The sequence below is a fragment of the Echiichthys vipera genome (assembly GCF_963691815.1).
Source record: "Echiichthys vipera genome assembly, chromosome: 10".
In the NCBI taxonomy this organism is placed as follows: Eukaryota; Metazoa; Chordata; class Actinopteri; order Perciformes; family Trachinidae; genus Echiichthys; species Echiichthys vipera.
The window spans coordinates 6,099,470-6,114,534 of NC_139835.1; the positions used below are offsets into that span (position 1 = coordinate 6,099,470).

The 15,065-nt window shown below is 40.8% G+C and overlaps 1 protein-coding gene across 2 annotated transcripts in view; it reads right to left on the reverse strand.

Moving 5' to 3' along the window:
- glsb (glutaminase b) overlaps nucleotides 1-15,065 on the reverse strand; it is a 46,783-nt gene that overhangs the window by 24,335 nt on the left and 7,383 nt on the right. For both annotated transcript variants that reach the window (XM_083921559.1, XM_083921560.1), the window contains exons 2-7: nucleotides 12,840-12,936; nucleotides 12,585-12,706; nucleotides 10,846-10,975; nucleotides 7,597-7,676; nucleotides 5,990-6,153; nucleotides 3,318-3,376 (exon numbers count right to left, since the gene is read on the reverse strand). In XM_083921559.1, coding sequence (XP_083777685.1) covers nucleotides 3,318-3,376; nucleotides 5,990-6,153; nucleotides 7,597-7,676; nucleotides 10,846-10,975; nucleotides 12,585-12,706; nucleotides 12,840-12,936 — 652 coding nt within the window. The remainder of the gene's footprint in view (nucleotides 1-3,317; nucleotides 3,377-5,989; nucleotides 6,154-7,596; nucleotides 7,677-10,845; nucleotides 10,976-12,584; nucleotides 12,707-12,839; nucleotides 12,937-15,065) is intronic.

Sequence of the window (15,065 nt, forward strand, 5' to 3'; positions counted from 1 at the left end):
AACTAACTTCACAAACATGCCATCCTAAAATGGCTTACTGCGATAACTGTGTTGTCATCTCGTTTTAAATCCACACTAAAATAAACCATTTATACATACGGTCCATTATTGGGATTAAGAGAGTACAGTCGCTTATTTAAATCACTGACTCAAGTTTGTGGCTGCAAATATGTTTGTTGTCATGGTAAAACAACAGCATCATATTTAATCCCAAAAGGCAACAGTTGTAGATAAATGCCAACGTATGAATGTGAATGATTTCCCCGTCAACAGAAACTATCTGGTCAAGAATATGACATACGAATTCACGATATATATCAGTAGCGATAAAGGTAGATTTATATTATTATACATTATTCAGATAATTCAATTATAGCTGATAAATTAATCGACCAATACTACAAAGCCAAATTGCGTTCATTGACTAAACCAGTGCAGCATGTACACACTCTGAGGGGCAGTATGCACCTTTAGGGCTGGTTTGTGATCGGCCAATAAACACTTATTGAGTTTACATTCACATGTCTGATTTCACAGATCGTGTCAAAATGAATTAAGTTTTTTTCTATAAAAGCCAAAGGATGCTTCTGATGTTTTTTTTAATGAATTACTAACAAAAATAATGAATATTTGAAGAGTCTGAACGCTCTAACAGATAATTAGATCTGGGGCCGCATTGACATCCTGGTGACGTGGCAGGGCATGCCAACTTTAGTTGCTTATGTAGCTGCATCAGCAGCTGTAGAATTTTATAGGAAAGTTCCTTTCACAGGACTATTCAGTGCAGAACACCGCCTTCTTCCTGTATTTACTTTCTTGCTCCCATCCCAGACACATCTGGGGCCATATTCACAAAACATCCTGAGTCTAAGAGTAGGTGCTAACTTGTTGATTTAGGAGTAACTTTAAAAAAATAAGGGCCGTTTCACCCTTTATTTTAGGACTCCTAACTTTTTATGTGTAAGTCACAAAGCATTCAGCGCTAAAAGTAGCTCCTAAATCTATAAAGATGTAGGAGTCCTCTTGCGGACGACCTAACATGGCTGCTGAAGACAACATTTTGGAGAGCTTAAATGATAGTGAGCTTTTCAAAAGGCACCGTCTTAATGGAGATGGCATTATTAACGTGGTAGAGTTGGTCAGGGATGCCGTCACATCACCAGCCAATAAAAACCACCCAATATCACCGCAGATTAAAGTTGGGTCAACTCTCCTCGCAGACAATCTTGGCGTCTCTCAGCTGTCGGTCAGGAGGATTCTGCTCCAGACGATAAATGTTCTATCCAGACCCCACATAGTGCAGCAGTTCATCCACTTCCCCATTGAAGTGTTTCTATCATAAACTCACTCTTAGGGACTCATTCCCTCTCAGCCAATCACTGTGGGCATAGAAGGTATGAACATGATGTCATCCATAGCAACGAGGTCAACCCCGCCCTCTAGTCTTAGCTCAGGGGTCCCTCCCACTCCTTAGGAAAAGTTGGTCTCAGGGCTCTGGGAGTAGGTTTGAAGAAATGACTCTGAACTAAGAACTTTTAGTGCTCCTTAGGAGAACTAGAAGATCAAATGTTTTGTGAATACAGCCACAGGTTAGGTCAGAGCTATGGAATATTAAATCATTAATCTTACCCTGTCTTACCCTCAGTTGTACATAAAGTACGGGTTATTATTAACTTTTTTTTAAATAGAAAAATGTGAATTCATGGGTTATCTTATCGATATCGGCCAAGGGAAGCAGGTCATTTTCAGTTAGCTCTGTCGACTGAAAAAAATCCATTTTGTGCATTCTTAATATGAGACTACGAGACTATGTTTAAGTAAATCGGGTTATATCGTAGGTGATAATGCACAAAAACCACAGGTGAAAAAGCAAAATTTAAAAAAATAATGGAATGGGATTTAAAGAACATGTGGACACTAAAAAAAAGACACAGGTCCCAGACCCTGAGAATTAGTAACAGAGAGTACAAGAGGTCCAAAATCAAATCAAGATCAAGCAGGCCTCATGCTTCAGCATGCTTCGTCATACATAGGGATGGTTTTGGCATCATCAACAGTTAAAGTAATCTGTGAAGAATATCATCATGTTCCCTGTTTAGATTGCTGCCTCCAAGTAAAAGAAAAACAACCTAGAGTAATAATCACATCTCCAAGCTTTGGTAGCACATAGTGTCCTACAACATAATAAGAATGGAACAAGGATGATTCATATGATTAGTCAATTCAAAGTCTTAGTGCTTGGGATAACGTAAGGTTGTCTCCGGGGAAAGCTCAAGTCAAATACCAGTCCTTAATGTTGAGATTTTTTGTAGCAATCGAGAGAGCATGTGTCAAAATCCCACAATTCAATAAAGCAAAAAGAAGCTAATTTCAACATATTAAAAAGCAAACATCTGCAATACAGTCTTTCAGCTGCACCAGGGTATTTATAGACGGTCTGTGTGAGTGCTAATTATTCACTGCAACACCACAATTATGTAGCCTGGTTTGTTTAAGGGATTCAAAATCAAACATGAGAATCATCATTAACAGATATAAGGAGCGTAAAAATACAACACTGCCATTGTGAAAGCTCATGGGCAAAGCTGGCATTTAAGCCAGGTTTAATCTTTGTTAGGAGTGCTGCAGCTCATCTGATTTGATGGATGGTGATTCATTTTCTAACTCCCTGTATTGTACTGTATGTCTTCACACTGAGTTAGCAAGAGAAATCCATACAGTGTGACACCACACCTCCAGTCACAAAATGGAGGACCTTTGGCAGGTGAGGTATTTTCTGACTTCCTATCTCTCTTCATGAGCTGACTGTGGCTGGTCTGCGTGCACCTGCGTTTGACTGGCTCTCCTTCAGGTTATTTTCAGCGGGGACAATAACGGCGTGTGTGTGCTGGGACGGCTAAGTGCCTTCAGGAAGGATTAGCACAAGTCTTAATCACCACAACAGGACACATAGCAGTGGACTAAGGTAGTGACCTAGAAGTGATTCCGGCTGAGTCAAGAGTCACATACTGAGATGTCTACAGTCTTCGGAGTAACAATACCAAAAAATAAAACATTAGTCTGACAAGTGTGGACAGGCTGTATAATCAAATTTTTGTAAGTTGTGTTCAAACAAATGTAGGTTAATAAGGCCATTGTTAAACAGTCAAATCTTATCTGCTACAGTAACAATATTTGTTAACCTTCCTCTTATTTTCTTGATAAAGCAGCTCGCTGACTGATATCAGGAATTTTCTTGCCAAGACTTCAGTGGAAATGACACACAGACTGGGCATAAAAACTCACATGAAGGAGGGAAAAGGTGTCAGTGCTTTTACCTTTATCAGTGAAGCACAAACAACAGCACCAGCATTCACCATGGGGTTGTGGGGCTTATCTGTAAAAAGACAACAAGAGCTCAGTTAGCGTACTGCGGAGGATCAAAGTGTAAACACTGGCTCAGGTCTGAGAGCTCTGTATATAGACAGATCAAACAGTGAGGATCGGATACATGTGGAACACACATTGACTCAAGATACTACAGATAAAACACATCTACATTACAAAATAACATGACGTATGAAATTTATTGTTTTGAAAAGTTACATGGTGTATTTATGTTGATAAGATTGGCAAGTTGGTTTGGATTCTGACCTGCGGCTCTTTACTGCAAGCCGGGTGCAAGCTTGTTTGTCAACACACACTTTTACAGCAACTGGAATTTTAAAAGGTTGAGTGTTTTCTTTCATGTTACTTGAACATAAGTTGAAGTTGTGAATCATACGGGCCACCTTAAATCAAACTGCAGCTATTCTGTATTTCTTAGAGAAAGAACGGAGCTCTGCTGTATCACCGGACATCAAAACCCATTCGGAGTGATACGTCACCTCCAGAGTCTCCTAAATCCCTCTGGGGCCTTTTTTTTGGTAATGGAAACATGGCGAGTCAACAGGGATACGAGAGGGCGTGCCCTGAATCTTTCCGAGGAAACGCGCCTTACACACTCCTACCTGCTTTCTAGCAGATAGGGAACAGCAGCAGAAGACCACACTGACACCTTATGAAGCACCAGGTCAGCACCTAATAAAGTGGCCGCTGAGTGTATGTGGAAACTTTCCCCGTATTGTACCTGTGCTATCTTGTGAAGTAAACTGAGCTTTGTACCTACGTTCGAAATTGACTCTAATGGCATTTCACACCTATAGTTTGTTTGCTCGTCAGAATCAGTTGATGAGTTTGTAAACTAATGCATTACTTATTGCTCTGAGGCCATATTCACAAAACATTTAATCTCTGAACTAAGAACTTTTAGTGCTCCTTAGGAGACCTCTTAGTACCGAGTCATTTCTTCAAACCTACTCCCAGAGCCCTGAGACCAACTTTTCCTAAGGAGTGGGAGGGACTCCTGAGCTAAGACTAGAGGGCGGGGTTGACCTCGTTGCTATGGATGACATCATGTTCATACCTTCTATGCCCACAGTGATTGGCTGAGAGGGAATGAGTCCCTCAGAGTGAGTTTATGATAGAAACACTTCAATGGGGAAGTGGATGAACTGCTGCACTATGTGGGGTCTGGATAGAACATTTATCGTCTGGAGCAGAATCCTCCTGACCGACAGCTGAGAGACGCCAAGATTGTCTGCGAGGAGAGTTGACCCAACTTTAATCTGCGGTGATATTGGGTGGTTTTTATTGGCTGGTGATGTGACGGCATCCCTGACCAACTCTACCACGTTAATAATGCCATCTCCATTAAGACGGTGCCTTTTGAAAAGCTCACTATCATTTAAGCTCTCCAAAATGTTGTCTTCAGCAGCCATGTTAGGTCGTCCGCAAGAGGACTCCTACATCTTTATAGATTTAGGAGCTACTTTTAGCGCTGAATGCTTTGTGACTTACACATAAAAAGTTAGGAGTCCTAAAATAAAGGGTGAAACGGCCCTTATTTTTTTAAAGTTAGAGTAGGTGCTAACTTGCTGATTTAGGAGTAAGACTCAGAATGTTTTGTGAATATGGCCCCAGATGTGTCTGGGATGGGAGCAAGAAAGTAAATACAGGAAGAAGGCGGTGTTCTGCACTGAATAGTCCTGTGAAAGGAACTTTCCTATAAAATTATACAGCTTCTGCTGCAAAAGAGTAAAAGTAATCAACAAATTACATTTTCAACAGGTGATCTCTCTTTGTCTTTTGTTCTAGTAATGCTGGGAAAATTCCACAACCAAATGAGAGAAATCCTGTCTCCCTCAGATCTCTAAAAGAGTTCAAGTGCAAGACCTACATTTTCTCATTGGTGTGTGATCCCCTTACGCAACACAACAGCCAGGGAGCTGTCCTGGAAGAAGAGAGGCTTAATTCCCACACAATACGACGACAGGATGGCTGCAGGTTAAGAGCCTACTTACACTTGACACACAAATGACGGTTCACGGCTAACGTCTAGTTCATTCGACCAATTTGAGTGCAACTGTAACGTGCCCAGGCAAGGTACGCTTCCCTGCTGCGGCCCGGTTGAGAGAGGTGGGCTTCAGCATGGCACGAATGCACATGTATGAGTACAAGCACAAGCATAAAAGGCGATCCTGGCGACTAATTATATACAACTGGTTCCGGTGCCGGACATTTAAAAAAATGCAGCAGCATACCAAATTTCTTTATTCCATTTAAACTTTATCCATTTTGTTTTATGATCCAGATGTCACTTAAACCTAAATGTGCCTTGTTAACAAGACAAAAATAGAACTTAAGTATTAAACTGAGGCCGATAATGTGGGTTCTAGCAGTTTGCACACAGGGGATGTAATTATACTATAATTAAATCCCATTCTGTTCACTTATTTGAATACTAAGGTGGTTCTTCTGCAAAAATAGGCAACACTTACCATAAAACATTCTACATTATCTAACTTGAATCAGGTTCACTGCAACATTTTAGGGAGGAACAAGAATGTGGGCTGATAATCTCACAGATGGAAGAATAGTCCATAAACAGAAGGAAGAAGAAAAGTCTCACCATCATCACTAAGGAAGAGCTTATTAAAGCGCAGGCCACTGGGCTCCTTCCCAATGAAACTGTGCACATACTCTGTGCTGTGGTCATGAATAGCCACGGCGTACTTCAGAGGCTTGACACAGGACTGCAGACAGAAGGGGACCTTGGTGTCCCCTACCGTGTGTCTAAATGTGAAAGATAACAAGTTATCTTAGCAGGCAAAGCAGCTGCAATGGGATTTGCAGCCAATGATTAGAACGTCACATTCAGAAAGAGAACAGAGAACAAAATACAAAATAAGAGATTTTAATAAGTAAATGCTTATTAAAGAGGACCTATTATGCTCATACTTGTAAAAATGTTTTTACATGCTTTAATGTTCAGAAAACAATGTATTATTCTCATACTGCTCTGTACGGTCATTGCAGCAGGGGAATAACTATAACAGAGTATAGCAGCACTTTCTACAGTGAAAAATCAGTGATAAACACTTCTAAATTAAAATTAGAATGTAATCTGAAATTGGAGAGAAATGAACAACATCAGCAACCAGGATTACAGCTTTGCCTGGTGTTAGCATGAAGCTACATTTAATGTCAAGTTGAGAGTGAAAAAAACCTTAAAAAACCTATTTGAAGCTTTGGCCATGTTTAATATGAACATCTGATATTGTAACATTATAAACAGTATATGATAGAAAACAAGGATAAGCATAATAGGTCTCCTTTAAGAAGATGCCATTTCGTGGAATAAATGTTGTGTTCAGGGGAATCCATAAACTTCAGTGACAGACCGTTACAGCGTGATAACACGGTCAGTTCAGTACCACCTTATCTTTATTACTTCCTCTCTTACAAAAACATAACAGATATACAGACCTATGGAATTTTACAAGCGCCTATCAGAGGACAAGCTGATCAAACATCTGCTGACGTCATTATACTACACATTGGATTGTCTCTGTGTCCTAGTTTTGGGTTTACAGGGAAAAACAAGGTTCACACATTAAACACATGTAGATACCCACAGAGCTGGGTCTGTCATAGCTCCTGTCTGTTATAGGGAAGGTTTTCATTGCCACCATACTCTATGGAGGAATTGTTGGGTCTATGTAAATCTGGTGGTCTATACCTAGTCGGTAAAGTGTCCTGAGATAACTTTTGTTATGATTGGCACTATAAATAAAATTGAATTGAATGTACATTATTATACAATGTAATGTTATAAATTGTACTGTAGAGTTGAGTGAACGCAAATATTGAGCTTTGTACGCTTCACAAAGAGTGTTTACCACACACCAACATCTATGGCTCAGTCATCATATGGCACTTCAGCTTCAACACATTTGGTTCAAGGGGGAATTTAATAAACAGTTAGAAACTGGATGTTTTACTAATACTTACAAGCATGCTGAATATTCTCAAATACGGCAGTTAAATATATCAAAACTGGCTTGTTAGCATTCTACACATTTTTGGTAATTACTTAACCTACAGGAATCTGGGAGCTGTGACTTCCCTCTGGAAAGCACACAGCCGCAATTTTACTGTAAACTAAGAAACATCGTACAAACATTACAACTAATGTGCCGACATTTGAAAACATCAGTGCTTGGGACTCCGTCTCACCTCTGTCCGTCCACTGTGCACAGGGAGACGGCCCACAGGTCAGGGCTGAATTTGGCAAGCTGAGGAATGTAGTCTGCAACCTGGAAGAGAGGTAAGATGTAAGGTACGCCGAAAGAGTGTCGGCGCAGCAGTGGTTCACCTTTCACCACTGACGTCTGCTGAGGCTCTGGCTTCAGTGGAAAGCTAACACCACTGCCAATACAGAATACCACATGACATGTCAAATCCACATCTGTTGACCAGAGAGGAAAAAAATCCACCCTCAAATACTCATATCGAAAGTTACTTTAGGAATAAGTGTGTTGTTTACTTTGTTCTTTTTACTTTTACTTTCAGAATCACAGCGTAGAATTTTCCACATTTCCAGGATGCCATGAACAAATTATTCCCTCTACACTAGACCATTGTTTCTGAAACTTGGAAATAGAAAATTTTGGAAAAACACTGTGAAGAGCGGATGAATTGTGAAATGATGGAAATGCTGGGTCAAACAAAGCTTTTGAACGATGATGCCCACACACAGGCTGGATCTGTGTTGTAAAGAGTCTCCTCGAACCCCCTCTGTTAACACTCATTGTAAATTGTCAATGATCATGGGCGTCTGAAGCAAAAAAAAAAAAATGTGGTTGGGTTACCACATACATGACACAGCAACAAAAGTCTTATAAGTTGTAAGTAACAAAAAACATTCCTCCACCGAGCAATTAATCAACCGCGACATGCAGCAGAATGTTGTTGTGCGTGGCATAGACACAAACACTAGATAGTGCAGTAATTCTGTGCTGCTCAACTGTGTGGTTGAAAGTATTTTAAAATGGCATCCAATGCAGCTCAGCCAATGACAATCATGAACTGGAAGTATTCGTGTTTATAGCATGTGTTTTGATACTTTCGTTTGGCTATAGCATGAGAAAAAAATGTAGCATAATGCTGCCCAACGACAAATGCAACATTTCCATATGCATTTATTTCAGATTTCTTGCGGACATATTTTTATTATCAATGTTCTGATGTCTGTCTTTCTTTTTTCTGCCATGATGGCTGGCTGCCTGACACATAGTGTACAGGTCATTAACAGTAGGAGATGGAATACCATCTACCATCTATTACCCTTTGTCATTCTATAATGGGTTTCAGTGTTAGCCAGTCAGTGAGGATAACCATACAGGATCACATACCTTGGCTTTAATATCCTCCCACAACACTGGTATTACAACTAGCTTCTCTGATTGACTCGGATCCAAAGAGCTGCTATTACTGGTTGATTGATGTTAACAGTAATGTAGATGGCTAGTTAGCATATCAACAACGTCAGATAACTGTTAGCGTTATAACAACTCAGTGTAAGTGACCTGTAATTCAATGCTGCAACAAAGACTGCATGATGCCTTTAAAAGCAACAGGCGAACAAATGAGGAACAGTAACTTAAATACCAGCTTGTTTAGTGAGTATGTGAGCACACAGCCGGACCCACCTGAGCAGCAGCTATGCTAAGATGCTCTGTGTACTTTTGCTGTCTCAGTGGGAGAGTTGGCTTTGTGTAGTGGGAGTGCAGGCGCGAGTAGTGAAAATACTGAATGGAGTTACATTTATATGGACTCTGAATGAGCCAAGTGGAATGAATTTGAGGTGTGTAAGAAAGCGGCAATTGGAAGTCAAGGCTGTAGGTAAAACAGGTTATGGACTTTCATTTATGTGGAACTTCCACAAGTGGAATGGATTTGACTGATGGCGCTCTGAAAAGTGAACTGACAGGGTCTTGTGGGCTGGACAAATTTGGGTCTTGTCAAGCCCACATACAGTGGTTCCGACGCCCATGGATATGATCAGGCATCGTCATTAACTTGTACTTCTGTTGTTCTGGTCAACTTTGTGTTCATGAAATGGTGATTTCATTAGCGTCTTATAGGAACACATCGATACCAAATCCGGTATTAGTAAGAATGCGGACGATCTTTTCAATTATACACATATACTAAAAATGTAATTCCGGTTTACGTTGTAACCAATTTGCTTTTGTATTTAAAGCCAAAGTTGGCAACTTCCTATAAAAAGGTTTTGCTGAAACTGTCACTAAATCCTGAGAGACCAATGAGACAGACAATCTGTGAAAAGGTCATGTCGCACCTCCTCTCTCTGTCTGCTCCTAATGTTGTCTGCTAGATCCACTTCACCTGACCGACAACAAGGGAGAGCCGAGCAGTCTCTGAAGCAGTGTCAATGACTGCTCATGAACTCTGATCAAACTGTTGAACTAGGTAGGACTGACGTGTACCATTTCCCTGTAAAATGAGAAAGTTTGTGACCAAGCCCGGCCCAGCAACCAATTGGCTAAACAACCTTGAACTATAACAGAATAAACAGAATAATGGTTCATATTTGATCATCACTGCCTAGTTTTACAGTTGGCTAGCAGATGCCATCAGGAGCACACAGAGAGGACTCTGGGAGTGTTATGTACTTTTTACTTCCACTTTCAGTATTACAGCAAGTCATTCCACACACGTTCCAGGATGCCAGGAAAAGCACATGCATAAACTAGAAGGGCACTCGGGGAGCGCAGACCTCCGCCAAGGCATGCCCTTTATAAAAATCTTAATGCAGTGTGAATTCTCCCAGTCTGCAACTACTAAATGGAACGCAGCAATCGTTAACGTACAACTCAAAATGTCTGCCATGAAAGGGCCTCTTTTACAAACCCGAAGCGTTCTGTTGGCTTAAGCGGGGTCTAGACTACCATGTACTGCCTCCATTACACATGGAGTCACCAGATGGTTTCAGTTGGGAGCTGGGAGTTTCACTGCAGGAGGTGTATATAATCTGTGAAGCATCACCGTGCTTCCTCTTTTATATATTCTTTTTCTCTTTCCTATTTTTGCTGCTCTCCCTTCACTATGTTTTTTCTAGCACCTAAAGTGACTTGACACAACACACGAAGACATGCTGGCAAAGAGAATCCTGCTAGTAGCAGCTACTACCACTGCTGGGAACACACATTACATACTATACATGGGGTGGTTTTTTGTGTGTAAGATGGCAGTGTGCAAATACAGTTGTTCTCAATCAGATCAGAGCGCTGTTGGAGGTGTAATCAAGGACTGATGTACACCTTTGATAGCAGCTGAATGCAGATTGAAAAAGACTGATGGTAATAAATCTGTATGGGCTTAATCATCATGAAGATGCACTGAGAGAAACAAAAAAAACAAACAACAAATAACAAAATAGTCATGGATCTAAGGACACACCTGTCCTCCAGAGAGATTTTTGGCACTCTCATACAGCTCATCAATATGGGAGGTGAAGGACTGGAAGTCTGGGATGACGAACTTCTTGCGGAAGGCCTGAGTGAGCAGTACAATGTTGCTCTGGACACACCTGATGAATAAACCACAAATAGCATGCTAAAACACTGGGATTGCATGCAATTAGAGGTAAAAGTTTGCAACCCTGAAGTGTGACAAACTTCTATGAATGTAAATAAAAGTGGCTGATGACATATTGATCAGCTGGTTTTTATCCATATAGTGATGAATGATCATTCACAATTTCGATGATCAAACCACAGACTGTAGGAAATCAAAACTTCTCCTTAAAAGGCACCATGAGTAGGATTTCTCTGTTGCGATTTGTGAACACACCAATCAAAGTTGGCACCTCGTTCCGGGCTCATTGAGACCAGAAAGTGTATGCCCCCTGAATGTCCAGCTAACCCAAAGCTGTTTTCTTATATGAACTCTGGAAAATGTGAGAGGAATCAGTTCTGGACAAAGTCTCTGTATATGGGTGCGTCGGCTCTACCAGGTGAGCACCGGGCTCACTGAGACGCCATCTCTTTTACTACTCCAGTCCATAGACTGTATAACGGGCGTAGCATCTCTGTTGGGTTCCGTTCTCTCAACTTGATCCAATCGTCCTCGCCTACTGGAGTTGCCATCTTGTCAGACTTTGACTCTGCCTCATTTCGTCTTACCAAAAAAGGGCATGTATGTGACGTTGGGGGGAGGGAGATACGTCCATCTGGCTGACGTATACCTCTGAGGAGAAGTGAAGGCCAGAGGCTAGCTGTTTAATGTCTGGTTCAACTGATTCTGACATTTGCGTTCATACATACAGCTCTCCCAGGTAATGTCATATTTTCAGTGTATGTGTAAAAGGTTGCTCCAGATTCACTCTATTTTTAATTCTTCCTCTCAGATGCATGCTTGTGCGTGTGTAGGGGCTGCACACCCAGTCCCCAAAGGCTGACATCGTGAACACAGAAAAGAGAAAATCCAGGCAGATGGCAGGGTCTCTGCAGATAGACACCACCACACACTTCCAGTGGGTGATAAATGATGATTTAGATGGATTACATCTGTATTAGTTCATACATTTTTAGGAAAAATCCTACTCATTGTGCCTTTAAGCCTTAATGTGCAAATTCTTTTTCAGATTTGCATCACAAGACAAGACTGACTTCTTCTCGTATTTGGAAGGAAGAAAGTTGGAAGTTTCCACTGAGTGGTATTTAGAGTTTTCTTTGACCAATTATTTAGCGAATGGGGGAAAAAAAACATCTAAGGGCTTTTTGCAATTACACTGACATCCAGTTGTGACAACTGTCTCATATTCAACGCCGTGACTCCAGTTTGATATCTTTCAACAACAACTATTGATATAATTCTTACTGTAAGACGCATCAGACGGGTCTCATGCATAGAATGTATTGCCATGGAACATGACAACAGGTACGTGACTCACAAAAACACAATCGTTGCTTAAATGCCTTTTGACAGATACATCTTTTGCATGTATGTAATATGCAAATTCAAACAATTAAGTATGTTTGAATTTGCTATGTAAAAAACAATGGTCATCAAAATGTAGAAAATGCTTTTTGAGGCTGGAGAGAGTGAAAGGGTCTTGGGATACATGACATAAGTGCCACCATGGTAGGTGTCCATGATGGAGATGAAACACCCTGACAAATTGAGACACTATTTACTTCTTGAATAGGTGCTTGTCCAGCGTGACGCCATCTGCTGTGTTCTTTAGAGTTGCTTTGAGGGTGTCCATGCATTCCTTCAGCCTGGGATCTCCAGTGCTAAGGCCAGTGGCTTTAAGCGCCTGAAATAGAGTATTTAGAAACAGTTTTGAATAAATGCAATCATAAGTGAAGAGTAGCTTGGTGTTAATGCACTCATTAATGCTGGGACATTAGCCTAAACCTTCACGCTAGACTCAATTTGAAAGTGCTTACTGTGAGAAACTTGTGAGCAGGAATCTTCTCTTGACCCTCTGCGACTGTGTAGAAGAGCAAGTCCTCCAAGCTGGGGAGAATGCCTGCATTTCTTTTGCTATGTTGGAAAATGTGGGAGATAGACACAAAAAACATACATGAGACAGAAAATGGAAATCAGAAATAATCTCTATCCATATTAACACGCCCAAAAACAGAAATCATGTAACCATTTGCCTACATTGGGCATGGATGCGCCGGTGTAAACGGGAAGCAGATTTTCAACATTACTCTGCGGTTGAAAATCCTGAATGTATAAGCTAATACAGAAAAGAAAATAGAAGAACAGTAATGGTTAAAAATAAGACGAGATTTATTTGCGTGAACCGACGAGGTGGAGCTATTACTGAAAGTAACAGGACATGAGTATAAGGCAAGAATGGCGGTGGAAAACATATACTGGGAGTCATTGTGAAGCAAATACGGCAACATTTTAGAGCAGTACCAGAGGCATGATCCACCGCCGGAGGAATCCACACAAGACGAATGAAATCACAAACAGCACACCTAGCCTAACTGTCATCAAAATGTCATAGTTTCCAACGGTCTCCATTTTAGGGGCTTGGAAACACTGGAGTAGTAGTCTATTTAAGAATTGCTTCGGTTGAAAAATATGATCAGATTCTTTATTACTCCCAAAACAAACTATTACACAACAAACATGCTGGAGATGGTGTGGGGAGCAGAGCGTAGGTCACACACATGTTTTCTGGGAATGTACTAAAATCAGAAATTATTGGAATGATGTGTGGGTAGAATTAAACAACACTGGGATATGAACTACCAAAGACATGTGAGATGTTAGATTTGTGTAACCTGACAGAGAAAAAATTAAAATTCTGGTTTCTGGTTAAAATTCTGCTGGTTGCGGCCAAGAAGGCAATCACCGTAAATTGGCGTAGAGAGGACCCTCCCAGTCTGAGAAACTGGCTGGCTGACTCACACATGTATATATAGAGACTCCTGCAAGCAAAATTCAATAAGAAATGCGAAAAGTAGGAATACCAATCACAATGCAGAGTCACCAACGAAAACATGTACCCCACTGACCAAATCCACCATCATACTCAAATCGAAAGTTATTAAAGTTACTAAGAAAAAATGTGTGTTAACTTTATTATTTTTACTTCTACTTTCAGTATTACAGCAAGTAATTTCCCACATGTGCCAGGATGCCAGGAAAAGCGCATGCATCAAAAAAATAAGTACAGACCTCCATTTATTTTTATAACACAAATGTAGAAGTATGGATGGAAACTAGTACTCAAAAAACATTCACTTGTTAAATATCCTTGTTTCTTCCTTTCTTTGGTGTGGCAATGCCACTGATATCCAACATGACTGCCCTTTAACACAAGCCACAATAAAGCCTGTTCCCACCGGTTTTGCCAGTGTAAACACAGAGCTTATCTGTGGCTGTTGATTCAGTCTTATCACATTAGTGAGGGATTCACACAATACTACTGGAAATAATACACACTCCGAGTGTAAGCATTAGCCACAGAGGCGTGTGTGTTTGTGGCACACGGTGATCAAAGACTTCATTGTGCAGCAGATTGAATTACTGAACATTTCCGGTTGATGATTTTGAACCCAGGCTGTATATAGTGCACCTGCTGTACCAGGTGAGCTACTGGATCTCTGTTGATGTTTTAAAGGTGGAAATCAGGAGAAAATGACAGTGCTGAAGCTGGACTTGCACAAAAACCGGCTAAAATAGTATACAGGGCCTGATCCTGATAACTGTTATGTTTTAATTATGATTATAGTAATTGCACAATGTGCAATGTAAAACAGGCCCAGATCTAAAACGGGCAACAGGATGCAGAATGCGTAGTGGGTAATAGCTCGGTATGAAGAAAACACAGTCGGCTTCACAGCATTCCTTTACTGGTTACGATAACATTCTTTACAGTGCTCTATAGTGTTTTGCATAACTACCATACAGAGGAGTGTCAGTGTGGAACTTGTGAGACAAGAAAGTGCTTTGTGACATGCTCCAGCTTGAGAAAAACACTAAAATGCAGTTTTCAAATAACAGCTACACTTTAGAGGTGAGTGCACCTGCGAAATGTCACAGGAATGGAGGCACTGCAACCTCTCCGTCACCTAAGGTACCTGTTTACTGGACACACCATCTGTGAGGGTATAACTAATGGAAACTATTGTGGTCACTTTCTACGTGTA